Source organism: Glycine max, chromosome 4, assembly GCF_000004515.6.
Source record: "Glycine max cultivar Williams 82 chromosome 4, Glycine_max_v4.0, whole genome shotgun sequence".
In the NCBI taxonomy this organism is placed as follows: domain Eukaryota; kingdom Viridiplantae; phylum Streptophyta; class Magnoliopsida; order Fabales; family Fabaceae; genus Glycine; species Glycine max.
This window is the reverse complement of record NC_016091.4, coordinates 1,269,783-1,282,373: the sequence shown is the minus strand read 5'-3', so window position 1 is coordinate 1,282,373 and position 12,591 is coordinate 1,269,783. Positions and strand designations below refer to the sequence as shown.

The following is a 12,591-nucleotide window of genomic DNA, read 5'->3' as shown; positions in this document are numbered from 1 at the left end:
TGTAATGAGAATAATATCTCCCTTTGTAGCATCAGCAACTGTAGCCACGAGAAGCAATTCTACTTCGGAAGCAACGGTGCTTGGCTGCCGCACCCCGTTGCAGCTTCTTGAAGAACCATTGCTTTAGCCTTTTTAATTAAAAACAAAAATTGTATTAAAATATTGTTTTTAAGGTGTAAGTTTTTTTTTTGGGGACCTATTAGAAGCATCAAAGACAGAAATGTTGTATATATGGGTCTCATGTATATATGGGACCGATTGAAAACACAAAAAATGAGTCTCATGTATATATGGGACCGATTGAAAACACAAAAAATGAATTGTTTCATTGTGGATCTTCTAAGAATTTAGAAGATCAAATGAAATTTAGATTTTTTAACCCAACTTATTATAACATGTGTCCAACAAGTTGTCCATTTTACCACATCTAAGTTAATCTCATCGTTGAAATTTATTAAAATAATATTTAACAATTTGTATATTATAAATCCTATTTTTTTAATAATTGAGATTCCGTGCAGCGAAAACATAACTGCCGAGAATATAAAGCTGTAGAAAAGAAAAACCACCACTTTTAACAATTTGTTGTGGCTCTACCACATTTAGTTATAACTTATAAAGGCACGTTGACAAATGGGACAGATGTGAGAAATTATGGGTGATTTACAGCCGTTAAAGGATGAATGAATAAAAAATGAAGTGATCGGTAGTGTTTAGGTAATTTATAGTAATTAAAAGATAAACTATGTCTAAAAAAGTAAAAACTAAATGTGAATATTATCTTTATTATATACTAGGAAGAAATGAGTCACTTTATAATAAAGAGTATGTTAACATTTATTTTTTATTTTTTAAGTATGTTCACATTTTGTGAGAGATAATACTATTTTTTACTTTATACTTTTAAATAGATAGTAATGAAAAAATAATATATATATATATATATATATATATATATATATATATAAAAGATGTATAATAATTATTATTATTTGATACATTGAAGATGCAGTAAAAGGATTGTTTTCCAAATCAATAGTAAATGAGAAATAACGTCTCAATCGTATGTCATAAAGACTTGGCCGATATCAATTCAACTGTATACTTACTGGTACGGCCAACCTCTATTATGAAGTCAACAAACAAAAAATTCAGAAGAAAGGGCTCTACTTCTAAATGCTTCTGAAGTTTAAAAAAAAAAAAAAAAAAGTCCATTAGATTGTGTTTTTCTTTCCTATAACATGACATTATCATGTTAGTAAGCAATATGAGAGGATTCAATCCAAAAAATTAATATATCATCAGAGCTGTAATGCCAAATTAGGCTGCAACTGGGAACCAGCCTCCACGTTGGAACTGGGTGAGTTTGTAGTTCCAATCCTTCCATTTAAGTCATTAGCAAGAGCAAAAGAATTCTGTTTAGTGGGAACTTCCAATCCCTGCCAAGATGATTTTCCAGCAAGCCCTTGAGGCCAACTTTGTGGCTCAAATCCAGGTTCCCGTGACAATAAATTACCAGAATCTAATTGACTTAATTTGCTTAAGTGCTGACCCTTAAAAGAAGAATCAACATTTGTATGCACAATGCGGTTGCTTATGGGATCCATGTCAAACATTTGAGGAACAACTCCAGCACTCGAAGTCCCAGTTAGATCAGCAAGTCTTACCATCTTCATTTGAGATGGGAAATTAGAACCTAACCGATCACATGAACCAAAATCATCAGAGTGCACCATGGATTCCTGCTGAATCCTCATAGGAGTTATGGATTCAGACCCACCAGGAATGTTGATTACTGGATTCAACTCATTTTGGTAATTATCTATAGCCATGTCTCCACTTTGATAGAATGGTCTATTTGCAAGGGGGAGCGATCCAGATGGAGAAGAAAATCTACTTCTATAATCCTCTGGTACAGGAGGGTCTGAAGTTCTACCCTCATCACAAACTGGGAAGTGTCGCCTCTGTGACGAACCATCATCTTCACTTACCCATCCAGGACCAAAATCATGTCCTGCTGGCAAAACACTGCTGATTTTACTTGCAGCAATCTTCCAAACAACAGGACCAAGGTCTGCAGCAAAATGGGCTAGACTTCTTGCATAGCTATGCTTCATGTGTACACCTACCTGGTATATAAAAAAAAGAAGCAAAGCAGAATTTTGTAACCAACTAAAAAGCCTTTGAATCTGACTGAGCATAAGATATTTATGACAATGTAGACACAATAGAAGATTTTTAAAGTATCATGATTCATAAAAGATATTTGCCTATCTTGCTTTCAGGTTTGCATTTTCTGGTTGAAGAAAACAGGAAAAAGAGTGAAAGAGAAAAAAATAGAAGTTCATACTGCAAGAAGTTGCTTGAATTCATCTTCAACTGTGGACAACACCGGTCGTTCATTTCCTAAAGTCACTGGATTTTTGTAAGTATCACGCCTGGTTTCATCAACCACAAACTGCTTCTTTCCATATCTTAGCACAGCTTTTACAACAGAAGCTGCAAACAAATACATAATTAAATGAATAATTGCAATAAATAAAAGTGTTCATTTGTCCCTTGAATCCAGAAGGAATGGAACAACGAGAAAGTGTGGATATAGATACTGACCTGGAAATTCATTCTCCCATTCAGACCAGCCAACATACCCTCCACTGTTAAAAGTGCTGTTGTAGGCCCTCGCAGATGAATCTGTGGGCTGAAATTTGCTGGGTACTTTTCTTAGATTATAACCGTTGGAACCACTAGCAATATCCCCGCCAGAAGCCAGAGTTGCATCAGAAGAAGATTCAGGACCAACACGCTCAGGAGGAGGCATACCCAGTCCCAGTGACTTTCTTGAGTGCTTGCCTGGTGGCCTTCCTCTCTGCACAATTTTGGGCTGTGGTTCACTATCATCATCACTATCTTGTCTAAGATTCTCAAAGTCTTTCCTTGCAATCTCTTGCATGGCTCGGGCCTAAGAAAATGTATAATCTTTACCTCTAACAGATACTAAACAAACAATAAAAAGGGATGAAAACAATTTAGTTTAATTAAAGACTTCACCAAACCTGTCGATGGTAAATGGTATCTGAGGAATTATATTGCATTGCATTAGAGCATATCAAGAACACGTCTTTCTGCAAGGATGAAGCAACAGTGTGTTTCAAATTTGTATCGGACTAACAAGAAATATTTTACACAATGATCAAACAGTAGTACATGAAACCCAAACTCCACTCAATAGCCAAAACTGACACAAAGGTGTGTTGGACTAATTAGTGCAGATCTGCTACAATATATAAACTTTACCAAAATTTGACATATCAGTGAATCTAAAACAGGCAACATGCCATGTAACAGCCATCGCTTGGGTTTATAGTGATTTCAGACCACACAATGAACACAGCAAGAATGACTTGTTGAAATGAGCAGATGACATATAAGAAATGACTGTCCTCAAATAATACAATTTGCGTGAGACAAACGATGTTAAAAATGATCAGGTTGTCGTATGTTGGTTTCACACAAGAAACTTTATTAATCTCACAACAGCACTAGTTCCAAAAATCCTAGTATCTAATCTACCAAGCTTCATATAACTGCCATGCATACATTAGCCACAATTCAGAAACATTATGCTATAGTTACATTCCAGGTTTCATCATGAATATCAAATAAATGAAAAAAGCAAAAACGGGAGTGAGATAAGCTCATGCACTTGGCCGATTGATTGTTCATAAACACTCAAGACAGAAAAAATGTAGTAGCGATAGTTACTCAGCAAGAATCATGAAATCGGCACTGTGCAACATTATCCGAAAATTATACTACTTTTGTTTCAATGTTTTTTTCGAAGTCATGCTCAACTTCGATCGAGAAACAAATCAAATATATTCTAGAAAGCTGCTCTGAAAATTGCAGCGCCAACCTCAAAATGTTCCAAGTCAGTATATAGCCCCCCATCCAATTTCTTCCTGACAGTTCCAAAATCCATCGGGTGTTTAATGATGTCAAGATAATCAGGAAGCTGCAGCAAACAAAGCTTATGAGATGAACGTTCAAACAGTGAGAACTCAAAAGCAAGTACTCTAATATCCCACTAATATCCCATATGCAGCACCACAAAAAAAAAAAAAAGACATTGCACCTCTTCTGGATCCACTGGCTCAGAGAACACCCCATGTGTGTCCTTTCTGCAAGAAGGTTGTGAGCAGTACAGAACATCAAATAGCCAACTTAAAAAAAAGGAAAAAGAAAAAGGAAGAGGAAAGAAACAAATAAGACTACTACAAGAGACACACTTTTGAAGCCTGTCAAGGATAAACAGCAAGAGCTTTTTGTCTGGCAAAGGCGTAGTGGGACCGGACTCTCCCTGCGAACCTGTCAACACATAATATAAAAATCGCCATTAATATTCCCCCACTATGTATGCCATTGCATTTGCACCACCATTCACAAAAAAACTCTTCATTTCATACCATGTTGTTTACTGTCAGTCGCTTTCGGAACCTTCACATCCTGCAAGCAAAAATCACCCCCATCATCAAATACCATAAAAAGACATGTGTGTCTGATTTTATAACACACAAAATCCACTTTTTATCTATAGTCCTCAAAAAAGAGAATCGAAATTCAACTTCAACCCCCCTCCCCAAATATATATATATATATATATATATATATATATATATATATATATATATATATATATATATATATATATATATATATATATATATATATATATATATATATATATATATATATATATATATTAAAAAAAAAAACAGCGCGCGCACCTCACGAGCAAGCTACTATAGAGCCTTGTGTCGAAGGGAAAAGAATAAAAAAGAAAATTTTTAAAAATGAATAGCCCCAATAATACTCAGAGATAAGACAAATTGAAGCTTTTATGCATATCCGTGCATAAACGAAGGGCTCGATCTGGCGTACAGCCAATAATGAAAGATTAAAATTAGGACCAAAAAGAAAGAAGAAGCACCACCCATCAGTGTCAGTGCCCCACATAAAATTTTCCCCTAAATAAATTAAATAACACGAAAATTGAAAACCTAAACGGTCAAACCAACAAACACACATACCCACTGGTTCCCAGTTCAACGAGTTCACCGCAAAATTAATATATATATATATATATATATATATATATATATATATATATATATATATATATATATATATTACGCGCGAATCCCCAAAAGATAATAATAAAATAAATGAAAATTGGGCGTTCTAACATGAAGACCCCACAAATCGGAACAGGAGAATAGAGAGAAGGTCATTGTGATTGTAATAATGAAACGCACCGTTTGGAGAGGGTCAATAATCTTGCGCCTCTTGGGATCGGAATTGAAGGGTTGGGAATTGGGCAATAATGTTGGGTGGTGGAGATGGGAATTGAGACCAACCAAGAGCTTGTGCTTCTTCTCCTTGCGCTCGTCCTCGTCGTCGTCGTGGGGAACAACGTTGGTTGAATTGTGTCGCTGCTGGTGGTGATTTTGCTGTTCTTTTTTGAGAGATCGCTTTTGAAGATCCAAAAGAGAGGGGCGTCCCTTCTTCTTCCTCTTCGTCATGGTACTTTCAGATACCTCGCCCATTGTTTCCTCCTCTTTTCTCGCTCCCCAAACCAAACAACACCTTCTAGCTATTCTTATTTAACAAAATTATAAAAATAAAAAATAACAAATATATCTATATTCTCATCCACGCGTGCAACTCACGTGACTACCGCGTTTGTTTGTTCCTCTCCCTCTTTCTTTCAACACAAGGAAACCGTGCTTCTAATTGGTTTTTAAATTGCGGTAACAATTCTGATTTTTTTACGTTACCAGATCCTTAACATTATAAATGACCATTGTAATTATAGTCATGATATTTTTGCTATATAGTCACAATATGGTTGTAGACTGTCCAAAAACAATTATGCTATTACCGTTTAAATAACTGACGCGTAATATTTCTTTCTGAAACTTTAGTTAAATTAAAAATATTCCCGAATAAAATATAAAAAATATTTAACGTTAACTTGTATTTTAACCGGTATATTCCACTCCGAAAAAAAAAACTAGCCACATATGCCTACTTTTGCATAAGTAACTCCTGAAAAAAATAAATATGTTTAAATTTAGTTTTTATATAAAAATATAATTATCTTGTTTATAAATTGTTACTGATACTTTTATTGAATTTTTTTTATTTTAGTAAAAAAAATATAAATAATTGGTTATATAATTTATAAATTTGTATACGTTGACTTGAAATTGCATTCGGATGGAAATATTTTTTTCTTTCTTAACGTATTAATATATTTACATATAAAGTTTTTATTTATCATAATCTAAAAATTTATCTAATAATTTGGATACTTAAAGAATTCTATGTAAAGTTTTCGTTCTAATATGTTGTAAATGTTTATTTTTGTGGCATTGGAAGCTCCAATGAAAATCCTCATGAAAGCTAAGGTCTTGGCGGTATCTTGCAACATCACAACAAGTCTCAAAGCTGAGTTGCTGGCAATTTATCATGGGCTTCACAAGGTTTGGGATGATGGATTCAGAATGGTACTGTGAATTTGATTCTCAGATTGCGTTGGAGTTGATTAATTAGTAATGGTTGTAATGATTTACATCCTCATTATCCTTCGATTTCTCTCATTAGAAGGGGTTGTTAATAGTGATTGGAACATCTCTTTTTGTCATACCTTGCGAGAAGTAATGCATGTGCGGACTAGCTTGCAAAATATGAAGTGGCTCATGTAGATCACTTCTTCAATGGAATGTCTTCCCTTATCAGTTAGCTCCTCTTTTGCTTGCTGATAAGGTGGGAGTGACTCACATTAGAATTTGATTTTCTCTTGGCTTTGTTTATTTAAGTTTCTTATGTATACAAAAGTTAAAGAGTTTTTTTTTTCTTGTGTGAAGCATTTGTTTGTCTTTTTTTTTTATGTAATCAAACCGTCTTCATCATTTGTTTATGAAGACTTGGGTAAAATTTATATTCTTCAAAGTTCCTAGTAGTTTGGGGGTGTTTGTTAATTTGGTACAACATAATGAATTTGATAATTCAAACCGAACTAATTATTTTATTTTAGATTTTTTTAATTTGTTCATGTTCAACTAAAATCAAACCAATGAAATTTATTATTGATTATTTTATGTGTCAAATTTATAGTTTGTAAAGCCAGTGGCATGAGGTTCAAATCCAAATTGATGTATCTCATATTATTATTGATATTTTTATTTGTTTTTTATACTAATTACTAAATGTTTTAGTAAAGAGTAATATAATAAGTAACTTTTTTGGTATTTGTGAGTTGCAACTTTGCGAGCCTCAAGATTAATCCCAAATCACGAGTTTTGCTGCCTTAACCCTAATCCTAAATCGCGAGCCCCAGCCTATGTTAGTCGTCGGACCTTGGAATGTTGTTAACAACCACTCCTCATTCCTCAAGGAGTGCTCTGTTTTTTGTTTTAACATTTTTTTTTCGTTTCAACCTCTATTCACTAACCCGTATCTTTTTCTCATATTGGCGACTACAATAGGTCCTTTGAGAATAGAGTTACTTTGTGTATTTGTGTGTTTCACCAATAGAACCGTTGCTTGGATATTCCGTTAAGAAATCATCATGGCTTGATTTGTCGCTTTGTCTTGGTCATACAAAGTAAGAGTTTGCTTCTTTTTTTATATTGTTACCGTCTCATGAAATTGTTTTTCTTTGTGTTGCTTCTTAAATTAGTAAATTATAATGCATTGAAGTTTTGTCCATAAGAGTTTGTGCTTTATCAAGTTTACTTTATGTGTATTTCATTACTTGAGAAAACTTTTGCACTCAGGCGCAAAAGAAATCATGATTAGAGTGTAATAACATATATGATTTGCTATGGTACAAACTGTATATATAGATCAACTATTATGAAATTATTTTAATTTTAACAACGAACTTAAGTTCAAGTTTTAAATGTAATAACATCTTTTGAGCGTGGTTAAGTAATTAGACATGCTTAAAAGTTGGATTTGAAACTCGTGAAATCAAAATATAAATGCAAATTTCATTAGTGGAGGATTTTAGACATCACCTTTAGCTATCGGTTGAAATAAACCGAAGTGTTGTCTAATGTGACAAGAATTGGTGAGGTAAACACCAACAACGGAGACAAGATTTTAGGCCACAACCAAACGAGGAAAAGTTAACTTGAACAACTGAGTTGATTAGCCTAACCAATAAAAGGTTAATGATGGGTTTAGAAAGGGAGTTACAAGAGTGATAAAATCCTAACAAACAATAAAATATTTTCAAAGCAAACAATAAAATATTTTCAAAGCGAAAATAAGTAATATGAAACTAAAAAAATTGAATTAAATGGTGGAAAGGAAAGAAAGGGAGAATCACCTAGAAAATATATACAATTTATTTATTTTTATATGAATTTTGATCAAACACGTGAAATTCATCATCTCCTTTTCATTTCATCATTACCAAATAAAGTACTAGTGTAATGGAAGAAGTATCTTGTTAATGTATGAGTAGTGCGTCTTTGATTCTCACTACACAAAAAATGGGCTTATTAGAGCTGGACCGGGCCCAAGTGAGTAGAAAAGAAAGGCAACAGCGAAAATAAACATAGGCGGCGACACAGAAGAAAGCACACAGAAAACACAAAATGGGAACAGAGACATACGCTCAGGAAAAGCGCACGGATCAATGACATGGCAATAAATTTAAATTCCCGCCTAAACCCCTGACCTTCCCTTGATTTCATTTCGTTTGCAATTGAATTTCAATTTCCCTAGGGGCTTAATATCTCCCCGCATTTGTGCCTAGCCTCATTATTATCATAGTAGATATTCATTCCCCTTATCTTTCTCTCTTCTCTCTCCCCGCCCAAACCCTAACTCCCTACCCTATTCCGCTTTCTCTGTACGTATTTCCCCTCAATTTTCTTCGTCTTTCCGGAATTCTCTTCGTTTTCCGGCTATTTTCTTCAGTTTTCTACGAATTCCTGACCTAAAAACTAACCTGATTGTGTGATTGCAGCATCCATCATGAAAGGAGGAAAGTCCAAGACCGAATCTAAGAGAGCCGATGCCAAGTAAGTTTCACGCGTTTTTTTTATCAACCTTGAATTATTCGTCTCTTACGATTCGATGCTTTGTACGGTGAAATAATCGAAAAAGCTAGGGTTCAGGAAACTCCGGATCTGAGATCTGAGATCTCTATTTCGTACAACGATTATTTCAGATTTGTGCGTTCTACTATTTCGTGGTTTTTGATTCTATTTATTTTTCTACGAATCTCAGACTTGCTGTGAATAAGAAGGGCGCCGCCACCAAGACTAGGAAACCCGCCGGAAAGGGGAAGGCAGCGAAAGATCCTAACAAGCCAAAGAGGCCTCCAAGTGCTTTCTTCGTTTTCATGTAATTATAATATATTGTTATCTCTACGATTCATTTGACTTCCGATGCGCTCTCTTATCTTTCCTCCGAATAATTTTATCGTCAAAACTTTTATCCTTGTCCAATTGTAAGTCCACGCGTTCTTTACCTGTTGTTGTTTGTTTACCTCGATTGCTTTATTGTTAAAATTATGTTTTTTGAGTATGCTAGATCTAGCTTATGCTTCGTGAAACTTGATATTACTACACGCCCCGTTGTTTTTATGATTGTATTGTGGTTGTTTTCTGAAATTTGTGTTGTAATTAAAGGGAGGAATTCAGGAAGGTGTTCAACAAGGAACATCCCGACAACAAAGCAGTGTCTGCTGTAAGTGTATCTGTTGTTAAAATGAGTGGTGATCACATCATATAAATGGATCTCGGCAGTTACATGAATTTAACTGAACATTTCAGGTGGGCAAAGCTGCTGGAGCAAAATGGAAGACGATGTCTGATGCTGTATGTTGTTCAATGTTTTTTTGTTTATAAATAGCGTTTAGATTTTTAGCATTTGTTATTCAAATTTTATGAATTGTTTAGGAAAAAGCACCTTATGTGGCAAAGTCTGAGAAAAGGAAAGTGGAGTACGAGAAGAACATGAGAGCTTATAACAAGAAACAGGTTGGTTCATCTTTGGTGATGTGTTCTTGTTTATAGGAAGAATCTGTAAAGAATTGTTCTCAACAGCCCAAGGAAAGCGGAATATGTTTTTATTGGTCTGTAATGAATTGGTCTCATTGACTTTTTGTTTATGTTGTCAGGCGGAAGGTCCTACTGGTGGGGATGAAGAAGAATCTGAGAAGTCTGTATCTGAGGTGAATGATGAGGATGATGACGAGGAAGGCAGTGGCGAGGTTTGTTTTCATACGTTTTTCATCATTGTCTTGTGGGTTTTTATCATTTTTGCAGTTTTCTTATTTTGTGCTGTTTATTTCATGCAGGAGGAGGATGACGATTAGAGAATGGACTGATGATAATAGCATTTATGTAGGTTCTGATGATTTTGATCATCCGTGTAGGTGGTCTGGTCATTTCCTTATAAACATATTTCTCTTTCCAAAAAATATTTCCCTGCTCCTCCTTCCGTAAATTGCTCGTCTTTCCAAAACGTGAATAGTTTAAAGAAGGGAGTTCTCTTTATTTGTATTTCTAAATCCAACTGTTTAGTTAAGGGATGGTTATCTCTTGTAGAGCTTTTAGTTTGATTTAGAGTTTTCTTGTTGAAATCTGGTTAAGTTTGTATCAATATAATTGACTTATCATCCCCTTTCTGCTGTATATATGCGATTTATGTTTTTTAGTTCCTGATTTATGGTGTCATTTTTTGACCCGTGTTATACTCTGCGGATGCCATGTTTGTTGATGCATCTGTTTGTCCATGTCTTTTGGGTTGTCATGATCTGCAGTCTTACTTGACAGTGTGTTATTGGATTTTTCAAAAATCGGAATGTCTCCTTAATTTGAAATTATAACTGCTTTTAATGCAGTTCTGATCTGACGATTGAAAACACCGAAGCCTGAATTTTATAATTAAATTCATTTATTCCGAATTCTCTTGGTAAATGCTGTTGAGGTTCGCGATGGTTTTAGAGATGGAATTGTAGATTATGATAGTTGAATATTTGGTTGTTTTAGTTGCTTTTTTGTTGGTCGGTGTTGTTTATATGAAATTTCTTCGATTTGTTTTCATTCTACGATGGTGTATTTCCACCCATGCAGTATCATGGAATTGTTGGATCGTTTTTTCAGGCATGGCTAACAAATGACCGTTTTAATCGTCAGAGAGGTCTTTTCGCTTATGATCCCGTAGCATAATCTCTATTAATGATTTGAAGAATAATTTTCGAGAAGTTTGAAGTAGCGTATGAATCATGTATAAGCATGTTCTGACTACCTTTTTTTTGAAGTGTAGTTGTCAAAATGGTTTTAAATGTTTATGTGCAATTTCTATAGCTTTATTTGTTATTAGAGTAAATTCTCCTTTTTTTCTTCTGTATATTGTTTAATATATAATTTAGCGCCAATAAAGTAAATTGTTACATATATAATTTAGTACCTGTTAAATTGTACAATAAATAACATTTTTTTAGAAATGTTATATTATATTATTCCTCTAAGATTTTGAAAAATGGTTTAAATTAAAATAAAATGGAGGCTATGTGAAAAAAAATAAGCAGTAATTTTTTTCTTTAAATCTCTTTATGAAAAAGCTTGTTTCAAATAATATTTGGAAAGTTCGTGAAGAAGTGTTTCTCATACCTCTTTTCACTTCTATCATGTCTCTTTCTTCTTTCATGATTTCTCCTGTCTCTCCTTTCCCTCCTTTCTATTATAACTCTTTTATCCTCTAACTTCGGGCCAAACTCATCCGTAATTTTTTTGTAAAGAAATGCATTAAGTTTGTAGTAATAGGGGGCGGGGTGTACTCCTTCCACTTATTTGAATGAGTTGATTGTAAATTCATTTTTTCTAGAAAATCCAACTTTGTATAAAATCCATTTTATTACACCTTTTGTTATAGATAAAGGAAAACACTCGAGAAAAATGAAGAGTTTGGGAGATGAAGAATCTAATTGGGCTATGACATTGCTATATAGAGTCTTAATCTTTATGCGAATTTCGTTTGCCTCTATTTCTGTTTTTAATTCCCATAAACACGATGAGACCTAGTTTTGGCCGGTAGGTAAGAGATGCTCATATTCAATTATCCATAGCAATGATAACATTATCGTATCTGCAGCAGTGTTTATTAAAGACAACAATCCACTCTTTCTATGACCAATAGTATGTGGCATATCTGCCCTTGTTTCAGGCCGCAGTTAATCATTATGCACATGAAGAGAAATGATCTACCTAGCTTGATTGAATTTCCATATCATACACAATTCGTATAGTAGTCTATAGCTCTATGAAAGTTTTAGTACTAAAAAAATTATTTATTTACTATCTCCATTTCTTTTTAATTGTCATTTAAAGCTTTTTTTTACAACAATTAATAAATAAAATAAAATATATTGATTCTCATAGTTATAAAATTTTTTATTTTACCTTTTTCTATTTATACTCGACAATAAATATATATCAATTGTTTTTTTACCTTCACAATAGATTTGTAAATTAATTAAAAATTAAATAAAAAGATCTATTATTTTGT

At 33.8% G+C, this 12,591-nt stretch overlaps 2 protein-coding genes across 3 annotated transcripts; one reads left to right on the top strand and one right to left on the bottom strand.

The window, feature by feature from the left end:
• Positions 1 to 1,007: 1,007 nt before the first annotated feature.
• Positions 1,008 to 5,672, bottom strand: LOC100811115 (uncharacterized). Of its 2 annotated transcripts, XM_006577869.4 has the most exons (9): positions 5,313 to 5,666; positions 4,464 to 4,503; positions 4,287 to 4,365; positions 4,133 to 4,178; positions 3,914 to 4,012; positions 3,054 to 3,122; positions 2,611 to 2,959; positions 2,351 to 2,499; positions 1,008 to 2,129 (listed from the first exon to the last, which is right to left on the bottom strand). In XM_006577869.4, the coding sequence occupies exons 1-9, from the start codon at positions 5,601 to 5,603 to the stop codon at positions 1,302 to 1,304; spliced, it is 1,950 nt and encodes a 649-aa protein (XP_006577932.1). In that variant the 5' UTR covers positions 5,604 to 5,666; the 3' UTR covers positions 1,008 to 1,301. The 2 variants fall into 2 exon arrangements, with proteins under 2 accessions (XP_006577932.1, XP_040870675.1); XM_041014741.1 differs by having other exon boundaries at positions 4,133 to 4,365; positions 5,313 to 5,672.
• Positions 5,673 to 8,676: 3,004 nt separating this feature from the next.
• Positions 8,677 to 10,737, top strand: LOC100500173 (HMG-box superfamily protein). The gene is made up of 8 exons (NM_001349791.1): positions 8,677 to 8,923; positions 9,041 to 9,095; positions 9,304 to 9,420; positions 9,708 to 9,765; positions 9,852 to 9,896; positions 9,978 to 10,058; positions 10,199 to 10,291; positions 10,379 to 10,737. Exons 2-8 carry the CDS (start codon positions 9,049 to 9,051, stop codon positions 10,394 to 10,396), a joined length of 459 nt encoding a protein of 152 aa, NP_001336720.1. The 5' UTR covers positions 8,677 to 8,923; positions 9,041 to 9,048; the 3' UTR covers positions 10,397 to 10,737.
• Positions 10,738 to 12,591: the final 1,854 nt, after the last annotated feature.

Excerpts from the sequence above, each read along its gene's own strand:
- LOC100811115 (XM_041014741.1), bottom strand. The coding sequence starts at position 5,603 with ATGGGCGAGGTATCTGAAAGTACCATGACGAAGAGGAAGAAGAAGGGA. Across the intron at positions 4,013-4,132 it reads AGCCAGTGGATCCAGAAGAG|CTTCCTGATTATCTTGACAT; the intron begins GTGCAATGTCTT and ends TGTTTGCTGCAG. Across the intron at positions 2,130-2,350 it reads AATTCAAGCAACTTCTTGCA|GTAGGTGTACACATGAAGCA; the intron begins GTATGAACTTCT and ends TTTATATACCAG.
- LOC100500173 (NM_001349791.1), top strand. The coding sequence starts at position 9,049 with ATGAAAGGAGGAAAGTCCAAGACCGAATCTAAGAGAGCCGATGCCAA. Across the intron at positions 9,096-9,303 it reads TCTAAGAGAGCCGATGCCAA|ACTTGCTGTGAATAAGAAGG; the intron begins GTAAGTTTCACG and ends TACGAATCTCAG. Across the intron at positions 9,766-9,851 it reads ACAACAAAGCAGTGTCTGCT|GTGGGCAAAGCTGCTGGAGC; the intron begins GTAAGTGTATCT and ends TGAACATTTCAG.